Source organism: Agelaius phoeniceus, chromosome 3 (genome assembly GCF_051311805.1).
Source record: "Agelaius phoeniceus isolate bAgePho1 chromosome 3, bAgePho1.hap1, whole genome shotgun sequence".
NCBI classification, from domain to species: Eukaryota; Metazoa; Chordata; class Aves; order Passeriformes; family Icteridae; genus Agelaius; species Agelaius phoeniceus.
Window position 1 is genome coordinate 114536651 of NC_135267.1, and position 15213 is coordinate 114551863.

Sequence of the window (15213 nt, forward strand, 5' to 3'; positions counted from 1 at the left end):
CAACCAACCTTTCAGGTAAAACACCAGAACAACTGGAATGCTGATTTTTTTAAAAACCACATCCTACAAAAGTGGAAAAGAAGGTTTGCTGTTCGTGCTGCATTCCTTTCAAATGACAGCCTGTTTACAGATGCCCTTGCCAAGAAAGTAATATCCCAAAGGAGAATTTGACAATTTCCTTCAGCTTTAAAATAACTCTGATGCTCTTGCAGAGTACATCTGCTCTTCTGCAGGGAAATTTAACCACTCTTCTCTTTTTCCACCTTCCTAACTTCTCTTTTTTACATTTGACACAGAAAATCAAACAGCTTTGTATTAGGTTTAACTGGCACAATCACTTGTTACTGTTACTACGACCTAAAAACAACTTCTGTTTCAGATTTTCAGAGGGAGGGAAGGAGAAGAACTGGGTAAATCTGGGGTTTGTCAGTCCCAGTGTAACAACACACCAGGAACTGGGAGGACAGTGTAGGAAACACCCCAGCTGACCTCACATTCCCAACATATTCCCCTATTGACTATTTATTTACTATTTACTATTTATTTCTTATTCCCAAGGTATTTCCACATCTCCACAGAAGCAAAAGTGCCCTAAATTCTGGTTTCTTTATGTTTAAAATAGCAATACATTCCCAGAAATTTCTCTTCAAATATCTGAGGTGCTTTTTGCATGAAATCTCCAGAATTGTGGTCATGACTGAAGCCAGATTTCAGAAAGTGTTCCAATGCAATTTGTAATAAAGGCATCCAGACAAAAGCAAGACACTGCTGCTGTGAGAGACTTCCCATTAATGAAGTACTGGAAAGTGTGTGTGACTCCCAACATCAACAGAGCACATCACCCCACAAGAGACACTTAACAAGTGTATTGTGAGTAAAATTCTACAATTTACTCATTCTGCCTGTTACTTCACAAGAACAGTCATTTTAACTACCAAAATACATATTTTTAATTTAAATTCATGACAGCTCTACCATTTAGTTTAGAGTTACTACAGAAGTGAATACATTTCCTGGCTGGAACACAACCCCACAGGTGACTCTTCTTGAAGATTTATGTGAGTCCCTCTAAAATTGTTCAACACACCTGAGTTATACAAGTAAGGACTTCGAAGGAAAAAAACAACAACAACAGCATTGCCTCACAAACTGGGTGGAAAAGTAACAAGTTTGGGAGCCAGTGATGGCAATACAAGTCTTGGTTAAACAAATAATCCAGAGAAATGAGAAGATGGCAACAATTATATGAACTGGCTATGAATTAGCTGGTTCTTATTTATATATCACCATGGAAATAATGGGCCACTATAGGTATTTATTATTTCAGTACCTGTGTTTTTCTAAAGCTTACCTTGGTTCTATATTTTAACACAGAAAAAAAAAATCCAGAAACATTTGGAAATATTTTACAGTTACCATTTCAAAGTATCTATTAACCCCCTGATTAGAATATTTCTAATAAATGTCTCAGATTATCACTGCTCCCCCATGTGTACAATCCATAACAACAACAGAGAGGAAATGCAATCACATAAAACACTTCAAGTATTCAGAATAAGGCTCCTACTTACGTTTCTGTGTCTGAAACTAATGACTCATTATTACACACATCATTGAAGGTATGAAGTTGATTCTATAGTTAGAAAAAGGAAGAAAAAAAATTACAATTTCGTCCAAATATTTGGTGAGGCACTTCTCTTATATTTCAAAATAGTATTAGTGACATTATAGGACTTTATATGTTTTTAAGGAAGTTGTTTAGACAAAATTAAAGAACAAAAATCATGTATTTTTACAGGAAATGAAGCTTTTGCACATGTCCAAGCTCTTAAAGACATTACAGAGGAAAAAATAAAGTCTGTTAAAAGTTTTACATGTCTTTTCCACTTCTTCCCTCAGCATCAATGGCTCTGTATCCAATTCTTTACATGTGCACAACATTTTATAAAATATTTTAAATTATGTAATAGACCTTACTTGGCATCTTATTTAAAAAAAAAAAAAAAAACTGAAGGCACAGTAATGTGAATTTTTGCAGTTAAAATTAAACTCATTGCATAACTTTGTCAAAATATTTACTCTCTTGAAACAAGTCTAGTACATGTACTCTATAATTCAGGTGAATTCACTAATCCTCTCAATAACTCTGTGTGTAAAGACTTCTCAAGAGTTATTTGTGTCCAATCTCAACAACCTTCAGGGGGGAAAAACAGTTTTGAAAAACCAAAATAGTAAACATGCACTGAAACTGGGGAGATGTGAGAGCCTGACCACACAATTATTAATAGATTGGTTACTAATGGAGAATTTCAAATGACACATGTTTAGGAGTGGAAATTAGAGCTGGGTCACACAACACAGTGGAAGCTCACTGATTTTCCTTAAGATTCACCTCCAAATGAAAATCTTTTGAAAGACTGATAGACTTGAGCTGTTCCTATCACCAGTTTTAAATCCAGGCTCACCACTGATCAACACTTCCCATAATACAAATCCTTCTCCAAAGCAATTCTGACAAAGACTCTGTAATTCATACTGGGATTTGCATACCAGTTATTCCCAATAACTTCAACTAAACTCTCTTAAACTAAACAGAATTCTGCTAAACTAAGCTTAAACTAAACAGAACTCAGCACAAGACAAAGCTCACGTGGGACAGTTTGCAACACCTTGCTCTCCCTCACCTCCTAACAGGTTTTGCACTTCAAGTTTTGTTTCCTTGAATGCCTTGAGGGAAAAAATCCTTTTTCATTTTTCACTATCCATGAAACATGGTAAGAAACTAAAGGCACTCAATTGATACAACACAAACGTGGCAGTGAGAAAGGACACAAAGGTGGAAAGGCTTCAGCAGAGAAAACTGAGCACTAAAACTGTCCCTGGGCTCATCTCCAGAGGCAGGCACCAAAACAGGAAAAGAACATTCTATTTGTGGGGTAAGAGGGGACAGAGAGGGTATTTTGGGGCTGATCCACCTCAACAGGTGACTGAGAGATGAAATGGAAGAGAAACAAGGTAACAACAAAAATAAAACTTTCTATGATTTGAATGAGAAAGAAGAAAAAATTGTCTCAGTGTTCCAGAGCAGTTTTAAAGACTATATTCACATTAAAAAAACAGACTTGGTAACTTATTAGCATGAATTAGCTTACAATATTCAATTTTTACTATTTTTTACTATTTGCTTTAGTCTAAAAACACTGTAAAATTTTTCTTCTGGTAATACATGTCTGTTCTTTTAAAACTCTCATTTTTACAGCAATATTCATCAATCACAACAGGTGAAAACATATAACTACTTAACACAACTTCACACTCTCTTAAATGAGCTAGAAAATGCCTGAAAAAATAAAGCAGCTGAAGAGTTCTTATTTTCAGACTTTGTTTTGGCAAGGATACACAAAAAAACACACAGTGGTAGCTGAACAAGGAGAATTGTATAAAACCAAAGGAAGGGATTTATAGGAATTGAATGTAATTGGAACTCTGCAAAAGTGGAAACAGATTTTTAGATTAATTATAGTAGTGGATGCAGTTCACAGCCTGTTTGTACAACCTAGTAAGTTACCTGTATGTAAATATTTACTTTGGGTAAAAGCCAGCAATAATCTGATAAAAAGTACTTACAGATCTCTTTAAATTGCCATTTATTAAATTGAAGGTACTTCTATCTATAGCTACAGTGAGAAGCAAAATCAAGTTTAAGTAAACTTGTACTCAGTGACACCACATCATCAGAAGAGAGGAGGCCAAATATGTTCAGAAAACAAAAAACTGAAAAGGCTCAGATGGATAAAAAACTTCATGTTTGCCCTCCTGTGGGACTGTTTCTCTATGGTTATAGGCAGCAATGACAAATCAAATGTGCCTGGTGCTACATGGAGCATTTGCATGGCAAAGGGAAAAGATGGGGATTTTTTTTAGTTTGAATTGTTTTCCATTTGATGCTGTATGTATTTACCTCTTCAATTCCACCTCCTGCTAACGAGTGCAGAGCTGCTCTCTCTGGAGCAGCAGACTGCTCTAAGGAACAGAAAATGAGATTTGTGCAATACAAAGCAGCAGCTAATTGCAGCAGGGTCAGGATGCTGCAAAGCTAAAACTGCAAACAGATTAAAAGCCTTTCCCAACACCAATACTGCTGTGGCAGGGGGCTCCATTTCAACCCAGCTGTCACAAAGCCCAGTTCTAAGGGTGCTGTTTAGTGAATTGTTCAGGTAACGTGAGCCAGTTCCATATGGTGCAAACTCAGACACCACTTGGAGTCAGCTCCCAGCAAACCCTACCCTCACCACCATGGCTGATATTTCCTAAGGCTGCGTGTAAGAGGATCCTGCTGCTTTCACACATCAAAAAAAAAAACCCCTCAAACAAGGCTGTAAATCGTAAATTGCAACAAGAAACATTTTTGCAAACAATAATAATTGGTATTTTTAAAATAATTGGCAACAAACAACAATAATTGGTATTTTTAAAAATAAGTCCTTACTGTTATTTGGCTCAGGCCAGCCAATCTCATGGTCAGAGTTGGTGACATGAAGTATTTGAAAGCAAGATCAAGACTTTCTTTATCAAAGCACAAGGCTGTGTCCAAGGGCTCCTTGACTGTGCTCCACATTAAATCTGCCATGTTCCTGGCCGCGCTCTGCCGCAGCTCCTGGTCTGACAGTTTACACAAATACCTGCACAAATCACAACAAAAACAAACAGGGCATCATCCAAACCACAGCGTTCCTGGAGCCATCCTCATTACAGCAAAGATGGGCTTCTCTAACATCACTCAGGCTTAAAATATCACTATTACAAGTTGGCACCAATTAATGAAAAACAGTAAGGAAAACCAGAAATATGTGTAATATTTTTAAAGTAAGTCAATTGCTAAAGAACTTAAGTCCTTTCTCTTGCAGTCTTCTCATCTTGCACAATGACTTGCAACACAAACATTCTCTGCAAATGGAAAACATAAGAAATACTTACAAAAGCTAATGTACAGAACCTGGTGAAACCTCGGAAGACCAATACACAGAAAATCTGTAGTGAAATGCCAGTAAAGTTCACGTACAAAACACCACCACAACTGAGAATTTCTTCTAATTGAATGTGTAACAGAGAAATGTTTAGAAACAAGCCTTCCTGAGCTTAATTTGACGCCATTAAAGATGGCACAGTGAAAGGTACACGCATACAAAGTTAGCATAATTAATTTTTTCTGCCTTTTTTCGGGGTTTTGAAGTTTCAGCTACATCCAAACTAGATTTAACTACACAGAAATGTGTTAAAAATCCATTTGTTTGACAGCCTAAGCCTGGATCTCTCCTTGGAGACTGGCCAAATAGATGCATGAATCTTTTAAAAAACACACAAGATATTAAACTACACTTAACCAGATTTATGCACCATTCCTTTGCATTTACATCATATAAACATCAGTACTTTTTTGTCAAAAGCAAAATTACAGGCTGTGACTCTTATTTAGATGATGGTTCTTTTCCACAGCTCTTGTGTAGAAGCCTAAAATAAACACACTTAAATGATACTTAACACTGTCAAACAGAGAAAAGAGACTTCAGTGCAAATAATCCCAGTGACTGGAGATGCAGACAGGAATCACACATCAGTAACAGGGGGACAAAAGCAGGACCATTCCAGGCCAAGGCAATCAGATCCTTCCCTGCTCTTTGGTCTGAAATTTGCTTTCCTGTGTGGAGCACTGAAAATCAAGTCCTGGCAAGAAAATGCTGCTTCTGTGCTGAGCTCTGAACAGCAGCAAAGCAGGGGTGGAAAGGGAACATTCAGTGAAAAAATGCAGCACAAAGCAGAGCCAGGACCTGCCTTTAACCTGCACACAGGTGAGAGTTTCACTGAGGAGAAAATGTCCTGTCTGTGCTACCAAACAATCGTTTGTGATTAGCACATGAGTGATTTGTCACCAGCAAACAGTGATGACAGCACTTGTGCTCCAGCCACCATGCTGTCTGTCCTGCCCTTCTGACAAAGGGACATCCAGCATCTCTGCCCAGCTGTGCCAGCAGCAAATGAAACACTGAGCATTTCTTTTATGGGAGTGGCACTGAGTGAAAGAACAGAGGCCATAATTAAGCTCCCACACCCTAAGCAGGTACAGTTTGGGATTTCAGAGTTGCCATCCCTGGAAGTGCTCAAGAAAAGGGCAGAAGTGGCACCTGGGGCCATTGTTTGGTGTTGAGCATGGCAGGGCTGGGTCAAAGGCTGGACTCCATCTCAGGGGCCTTTTCCAACCTTCATGATTCCACAACTCTCAGCAATATCAGATCCATTTTCCTCTTCCCTTTTTCATATGCAAACTCTCAGCAGGTCTGGTTCCCAGAGCTTTTCTGTGTCCGTAATTCCATCAAATCACACTCAACAGTTTGGTGAAGCATTTCTAAAGATCTCAGATGTGTCCAAACACATCCCACAAACTCCCTCACTCCACAAAGGACAGAGGAGTGCTGGCATGCACTGAGCAGGGGCATGGGCACACCTACACACACAGAGGAAGGGTGCTTTGGTGCCTTCCCTCAGTTTTTGGAACAGGACTTGGACCTGAAATCTTCCTCACACTACAAAGTCTGGTGAAGTAACCACATTAACATAGTTTATAAAATAGAACAGTCCTTATTTTAATGCAACATTATCAGTCTAAACCTACTTTCATTTATACAATGCACATTACATCCACACTTTGAACCTGAATCAGACTTGTGTCATGTTTGCTTTATTATGATATTGAGAGTGTGTTGCTAAAAACCTGCACTTTATAGTAAGTGGAACTCTGGTGTAGGTGCATTTTCATAGCCACAGAAGTACTTTAACAGCATCTTCTGTTTTGCAAGGCTCTAAAGCAAGAGAACAGAGCACTTGTTACCACACAGTTTTTAACACAACAGGCTTTTCTAACCTAAAAAGAAGCAGAAGATGGCAAACTTCTCTCTAGAAGTGTAACAGCAGCCAGCACTAGAAAATTTATTGGCACCACTACACTGGTCATAAATCAAACATGATCCTATCTTTACTCCAAAGATTAAAACCACACAAACTTGCCAAGTAGGCCACACCTCCTTTTTTATTGTGGAAAGATGGAATGGTTTAAACCTGTCTGCATCAGTAACACTTGATGTTTTTAGAGGTGTAACATTACTATTAACAAAAGAGATCTTTACCTAGCACTGACAATTAAATCACACCTTCCCCTCCACTGAATTTTAGCTGTAAATTTGCTGCATTGCCTCATGTAAGGACAGTGGAGCAAGGGAAATGTCTATTTAACCCAAAATAGCCCCTCTAAGAGCAGATTAAAGATTTATCCCATGTATAAAAAAATGGATGAACCCATCTACTACTGTGAATTCATTTATCTCTTTCTATTTCTACTTTTGGCTCTCTCATTAACCTGTGCCAGTCAGTTTGACAATTATGCCTGAGTGAAAAACAAACTCCTTTCATTTCTTCCATCTACAACCTGACAATTGGGTGGCACCTTCTCCATTCCTTGTTTTTAAAAACCTGTGAATTACCATTTCCTACTTGTTACCTTCATATCATTCATACATTACATGAATTGCCCTATCAAAATAACTAAAAAACCCTCCTAGACTCTGTCTCTCCTCCTCTCAATGTAAATTTTTCATTGCCACCTCCTTTGTCACCCTTCCTACCACCAAGGTAGTTCTGTTATTATCTGCAGGATGGAAGGATCAGAACTGTATAGACAGTATAGAAATGTGAATGTGTGACTGACTCATGTAATGGCTTAATAATAGCTTCCATTCTGCCCTTCATTATTTTTTTAATTCCTACATTTTTATCTTTTTGAGTCTGATGAGCATTAAGTCTTCAAGGAAGAGATGAATGATATGCCAGGACTGTGTAATCTATTTAATCTGGAGTTTTTGCCTAAATGAGACTTTCAGAATAAAACATAACTTTTTTTCTACAACTGCAGAAAGGATACTCCACACATTATAGGACCTGTCCTGCCAGCCTGGCATACCTAAAATAATCAAATAATATTTATATCTACATTTAATTTTTTCAATATCAGTTTTAACTCACTTAAATTATTTCACTTTGCTGTATTTGGGGATAGAGAGAGTTCAGTTTTAAACATGCAGCTCCATGCTAATGTAATGCTTACAATCACATCTTATGCTTCAGGACTTCAGCTACTCAGCTGTGAAATCATCTTTTTTTCCTTCATCTGACTCCTTTGGACCACAGCTGCAAAAGGGCATCCAGCAGAATGAGTCAGTTCTCCTGAAGTGTCTGGTTTTTGTCTTCTGATTTATCTATTCTTTTGACTTTAAATTTCCAGATTTTTGGAGGAGGCAAATATTTTTTTTGTGATTCAAACCTTCGGGCTCATTACAAGAGGTTTTTATGACATGTGGTGGCAAGGAGTGGTCTTGGATACTCCCATAAACCCCATTTGAAGATGAATCTTTTTAACACAGGAGAGTAATTTGAATTCTTTCAGCTGCATTCTCTGTGGGAAGCCCCACGGATCAGGAATTGTTTGGAGCTTCCACTTCCTCTGCATGCACCAGTGCTGTGTGTGCCCTGTGCCAAAAAATGTCTCCAGATCCATATTCCAGCAGGAGCCAGGGAGGAGGGGATGGGAGCAGAAAAGGGGTGGTACAAAACCTGTTCCTGGCAGTGGCACTGCTGCAGCACAGAGCTCTCTGTGGTACTTCCAGTCAACAGCCCCACCACTGAAAATCCTCTGCTCCCCAAGGGCTCTGCTGAGAGCTCCTGCAGCCCTGAGAGCCCAGGACCTGCAGCCCTCCAGAGCATCTCTCACCTCTGACCCTGAGGCAGAAAACAGGGAACCAATTGCTCATAAATAGACATCAGCAACTCATCCTCATTTATAACTGCACTAAGTCAGGACTTCATTTCTTCAGTCACTTCTGGAAGTCTCATTTACTGGAAGTTTTGCAATTTTAAGTGCAGAATTCTAAGGTATTAGGATCAGTAAGAGCTTCCTTCTGAGGAGGTCACAATAATTTTGTTTTCTTACTGAAAGATGCCAACTTTATTTCATGTAATTTTAAATTTAATCCTTGATTTCTTTCCTACACTGCTTAAAAACACAGCCCCTTCAGAGGCAAGATGTGAATGCCTGTGCTCCATTGGCCAGGCAGAAAATAACATTTATTCATCTTTTTCTAGTGGCAGCAATAATGACAGGATTGTGTCCTGATCTCTGGAAATGACCTCCTCTGTATAAATACACACTTTGCTGGTTCCTTCATCCACTCCTTGTAGAAATAACCATTACATGAGGGTAACCTCAGCTGATAAAAAGTCAGGTGATGACTGGTGCATTTTGCTGGTCAGCCCTGCAAAATGCACTTCCTGCAAGGAACCTACAGGAGCAGAAACTGCAACTAAATCAGAGCCCCAGGAGCTCCTCCTGGACTAAAACCCTCTCCCCAAAGCCTTGCAGTTTGCAGGGCAGCAGAAGCTCTGCAGCATTCCCTTAGAAGGTGCTGTGCTGCTGTGCCCAGGACTGTGTCCCCTTTTTCCTGAAGTAAAAGCAGATGGAGAGCCAGAGACCCAAGCTGCTAAGCCAGGATCTGTAAGTGTGACACCACGTGGTGTGAGCTGCACCCATCAGGAAACTCCTCCTTCCCTGAAGGCATCTGGGTTCACTTCTGTCCCACCCCAAGGCACAGCACCAGAGCTCATTGCTGTTATGTGCCCTCCAAGCTTCAGTCCCACTCCATAGGCAAATCTTCACTAAAAAAGCTCTGATTTGATAACACTGAGCAACCTCAGATCCCATCAGGATTCAGCTGTGAAAAATAAAACCTGGGAGAACATCACCTTCCTGGTCTCAGCTGGGTTTTCCATGGATGTATCCTGTGACAGTGTTATCTTTGTGATTGATGTGAACCTATTGGAAATTCTACAGACAGACATCAGGGGCATTATTTATGGCAAGAAGCTGCTGACAAATCAAACTGCAAATCAAATCTTCTAATGGGTAAACAGGAAGACATGAGAACACCCCCCCAAACAAAATCTTCTGTACATTCCAGTGACCCCAACTGCACCTACAGTTATAAAACAGAAAATGTTTTAAGCATTACAGGATGACAAGCAAGAATTAGCAGCAGCAACTACAGGATGTGTTATTCTGTCTCCCTCAGTAGTTCCTTATCATCAGCCTAACTCTAATTGCTGATCCCTCAATGCTCTTTTCCATTTCCATACATTGCAAGAAGACAGGGAGGGCTCATGACCAAATTCCCAGCTACACCAACAAGCATTAATGGAGTATGTACAGAGACCAGCACTTGAGAATCCTCTGCCTGCCCTCTCCTGACTGCCTCATGATTAATAATTACCTTTGGAAGATTTCAAAGATAGTACATCAGCATTAAAGGAGTGCACATGGCTGGACTGGAGCTCAAGAGTGATGTGTTTTAATAAAAGATCAAAATACTCTTCTCTCTGCTGGTATCATTTTAGTAGAAACCACAGTATAGGAAAATACACTGACAGCCAAGTCAGTACTTAAATTTTTACAGTCAATATAAAACCAGAGCTTTTTAAAATATGAAACAATTCCCAGTCTCATTGTTCTGGGAGCCTGTTTGTTGCCAATGTAATTATTTTTGTTGAGTGTTATTTTACACTGGCATAGTTAAGACAGAATAATGTGCAAAGGCCCATTTTTTGCTATGAGCAGTATAAGCACATTTCTAACAGTAGTCAGAGGAAACCCACAGCCTTGGAGGAGCTGTGCCTATGCAAAAGCAGTGGCCTGCACCAGGAAAATTTTAACTTGGGCTACTGGAATGGGAATTAGCTGTGACCACACCCCTCCACCTCCAGGCAGATACACACACAGAGATCATTTCATCAGCAGCTCACTGAAATGTTTCTATTGTCCTGAGAAAGCCAATAAAAACAAATTGCTTGTATAATTAAATACCCTTACAAGTACTTCAATTTGAAAGTGTTATTTTCCTGATAGACAGCTTGATATAAAGCAAATCTTTGGGACTGGATATCTTTAGCTCCATAAGAGTGCAAGCAGACTTTTGATCACACTTCAGCTCCTGCCAGCTGGAAACCCAGAACATCAGAATGTTGTGAAGCTGTGTTCAAACTCAGGGTCTGAAATCCCAGTGACTGCACATTGCTCTTGTACTTCCAGCATCTCTCTGCAAACTTGATGGAGTTTTATAAAATATCACAGGGAGGGAGACTGGAGTACAGCTGGAGAATGGGGCTGGATGTCACACAATGTTCTTAACAAGATTGATCTGACTGATACTGAAATCAGATGCAAGGAGCTGCCCAAACTAACTCTAAACATTACCTCCACCCTCCTTGTTGAAATGACAGTCAGAGCAACAGCCTGTACAATGAAAAGTGGCAGCTGCAATCAGAAGTAGGCGCCGTCACAAAGTCCCACAAGAAAAATTCTTAAAATAAAAATTTACCTGATAACATAAGTCCTAAAGGGTATAATGTGCTGCATGACAGCAGGGATGTGTAGCCATATTCTGATCTATAATGCAAAAACAGAAATAGATAAAGATTTCATTAATGACATTTAAAGAGAACTGAAATACTCTTGGTACATTTGCACATGCAAGCCCACTTTAAAAAAGACTTTCTTGGTGGTTTTTGTTCAACTTCATTTTCTGATTTTCCAAACTGGTACTCAAGAAATGCTTTTTTGACTTATAAGGAGGATTTGCATCTTTCCTGCTGGTCAGCTGGAAAATACAGATTTTGTATAAATAGTATACTGCCCAGGCATATTTTTGTATTTTGTATTTTCTGTAATTTCTTCAATAGGAAAAACTTCTAGTCAGCCTTGTGGTTTTTTTTTTCCTTTTTCTTTAAGAGTTCACATGAGAATTATTCCATTCTTTAAATCCTTGCAAACCACTCCTAAACCAAGTAACACTGCTTGACTTGTGTTGTTTTGCTTCTTAGGGCTTACATACCCTTTAAAATAAGAAGTTTTACAAGCAGTGATTAAGCAGAGTTTTTTACTACCAGATTTGCATTTCTCATATTTACCATTCTGCCTTTACCACCTTTGCAAAGTTGATTGCAGGAAGAAAATAAATGCAGAGGGAAAAAAAAACCAAAAAACAAAAACCAAACAACCTGAAACAGCTACTTAGCACCGCTGTGAGGAAAAGCACCGACCAAAGGACTTCCAGAGGCAAAGTCAGAGGTGCCATCTGCATTTCAAAAAGGAATTCAGAGCCTGTTAAACCTGTTACTCCGTGCCAGGTAAGGGCTGGAGCACAGATGAAGCAGCAGCAGCAGCTGCTCCTGCCCACGTAAATTCAATGTAAATTCAATCATGTGCGCTTTGCACAGCCCTTGTGAAAAGCAGCCCCATCACTCACTCAGGGCCCTCTGCATCCCCACCTCTGCTCTTAAAAGAATTTCAGCTTTGCAGCTGATGCAAGAAATTCTGCCTAAGGACTCAATTCCATATGCAGAAAATGCATATATTCCCTATATTCCTTCTTGACAGGAGAGAAAAATATTAGGCTGTAGTCAAACTTCTCAGCAGCTTCTTTTCAACGTTTCCAGCATTTGCCAAGGAACTTTTTGAGGCAGTTCTGACAAAAATATTTGCAGGCTTACTTTTAACAAGGCAGCAAGCACTGCACAGTAACAATATAACCTACTTTGCAAGACAAACCAGCCAAACCTTCCCTCTGCAAAAAAAGACCACACTTGGAATAGACTTCTGATCCAACTGGCAGCCTCAAGAAGGGAAAAAATGCTAACATCCCAAAGATACAAAGTGTCACTAGGAGATGCTTGCTCTAGAAACAGGAATTAAATAACATTTTGACAAGGAATTGCAGGGGTGACAAATATACCATTGCCATTACACCATTTGATTTTTAACACCGTGTACTCTGCTTCAAGTACAGTATGAGATACCAAAGAAAATACATTTCTTAGTGAAATAAAAGTATGAAATGTTTTTTAAAATACAGTATGAAACAGCAAAGAAAATACATTTCTTTGTGAAATAAGAGTATGAAATGTTTTTATCATTTTGTTTTTATAGCTTTCACTGTTCACAGTAAGCTTCACTCTGTATTAGTTCCAACTCCTAAACTGAAATCATGCATCTGTAAACTTGTATTACACACAACCTTCAGCCTCAGAATTCAATTAAAGCACCACTTCACATGTTACAAATGAAAATATGATTTTGAACATGGATTCACATTTGCATACTAACTTGTTAAAATGACATAAAAGAACATATATAAAACGACATCAACTAGCATCTGTAAAGTGCCAAAAAATTACACCACTTTTTGCTTCCACCTGCTTGTAAGACAAAGTATTCACTACACCTGTTCTGTTCTCAAGTTTCAGAGAGGTTTTGTTCTATTATTTGCTCTTTACCAGAGGTAATGAATTTCTAGAAGGCAGTGGCTAAAGATCTCCTTCATCTTACAGACTTGAAAAATAATTCCAGCATGGATATTTCACGGAATCTTTACAAGAATGGCAACTTAGCTGCCATTCTCAAGAGTTCCTACAGCTGTGAAATTGTATTTCAGGGTTACTACACACTGTGGGCTGGCTTCACACACTGGGAACAAGGTAGCATTGACACTGCAGAGCTATTATTGCAATAAATATCTATATCCCATTAAATCAAATGTGTTGGGATAAAACCAAGGCAGATTAGCAGGGTTCTTGCTGAGACCACCACTATCTTCTTCAGGTTTGTGAATGATTATTTTTGTTTTAGTGGAGTTTGGTGCATTGGTTCACAATCAGCAACATCTCTTCAATTATTTATATTTCCCTAAGTTCTATGAATTAAACAGTGAAATGATATAAAAGCAAACAGGGAAAGAGGAACATTACATAAAAATCCTAAGTTCATGCATCATTATAGAAGTGGAGAAATATATATATTTTTTTAATATTGGCAAGATAAAATGTATTTTGTCCAAAAAAATTAGCTGCCTCATTTGGCTGCAATGAATGCATTGCATTTGAAAGGCAGCAGCAGTGCTTCCAAATATACTGAGTGATACCAAAATGCAGCAAGTGGATGAATAAAGCACTTTATACACAGAACATTTTCTTATACTTTCTGTAGTGAACTGACATTTAAAAATAAAATCTAAATATAATTTTTAAAACAGTTTTCCTCAACTCACAGAGATTTGTCAGCAAAGCCAGACAGAGTTCAAAAGAAAGATGCCTGTTGAATGGGAAAAGCTGCAATGCTGGAAGAGGCTGAAGAAACAGTACTTTTAGTTATGGTTTGGGTTGAATTTCATTTTATCTGCCAGGTTTAGCCATGGAACTCATCTAAAACTGCTGCAAGAGTCAGCTTAACAGGTTACCTACTAAACCCAAGAGAAATGCAAAGTGGCTAAGTAAATATCTGAAAGGAGAAACTTTGCTGAGAAGTATTTTGGGATAGGGCACATCACTAAGAAGAAACAATTTCTATAGAAATAAAAAAGACTTCTAAAAAGGACAATGAAGACAGGCAGTTGCACTGATGCAGGACACCCAGGAAATGGGATTTGCAGTCAGAATGCTGGCTTGAAAACATGCTGCTGTGATAGGGAGCTGCCACTCATTACTGAAGCAGCTTTGCCCCTTCTCACAAAAAAAAAAAATAAAACAAAAACGCAGAAATGTTTGGTTCCATGACCAAAATTTCCTTGTGAACCAGAGTAACACCAGAACACAGACTTTGAGCAGGTGATTTGATGAGGACTGCAGTGGCAGCAGTGAAGATGAAGCACATCAGCTCACACAATAGGTCCAGCAGAGAACACGCAGAGGGGCTGCAGAGCCCTCCTGGGCAGGAGGAAAAGGATGGAGCAGGCCACGGCCTCACCCGTTTGTTCTCTGAGCTGCAAATCAGCAATTCCCTCACTGCACATCAGCACAGGGGCCACAGAGCCCAACACCAGGCTGATTTCAGCACTGCCTCCCCCAGAGCATCCCCCTGGCTGGGCAGGAACAGCACTGAGGAAGGAGGGAAGGTGTGTGGGAGGAAGGATCTGATTTGAAGTATTTCAAATTGCAATCAGTTCAAAATCATGTCAAATTCACTCTGTACAAGGTATAACAAACTTCTGGTTTTCTTTTTGCCCATCCATAAGACAAGTCACAACTTCTATCCTGACATTACACTAAGTTTCATATGTCCTTCCT

At 39.1% G+C, this 15213-nt stretch overlaps 1 protein-coding gene across 11 annotated transcripts in view; it reads right to left on the minus strand.

Moving 5' to 3' along the window:
• The window catches only part of USP34 (ubiquitin specific peptidase 34), a 118517-nt gene that overhangs the window by 75651 nt on the left and 27653 nt on the right, over window positions 1-15213 (minus strand). For all 11 annotated transcript variants that reach the window (XM_077176269.1, XM_077176271.1, XM_077176263.1 and 8 more), the window contains exons 6-8: window positions 11475-11542; window positions 4490-4682; window positions 1572-1633 (exon numbers count right to left, since the gene is read on the minus strand). In XM_077176269.1, coding sequence (XP_077032384.1) covers window positions 1572-1633; window positions 4490-4682; window positions 11475-11542 — 323 coding nt within the window. The remainder of the gene's footprint in view (window positions 1-1571; window positions 1634-4489; window positions 4683-11474; window positions 11543-15213) is intronic.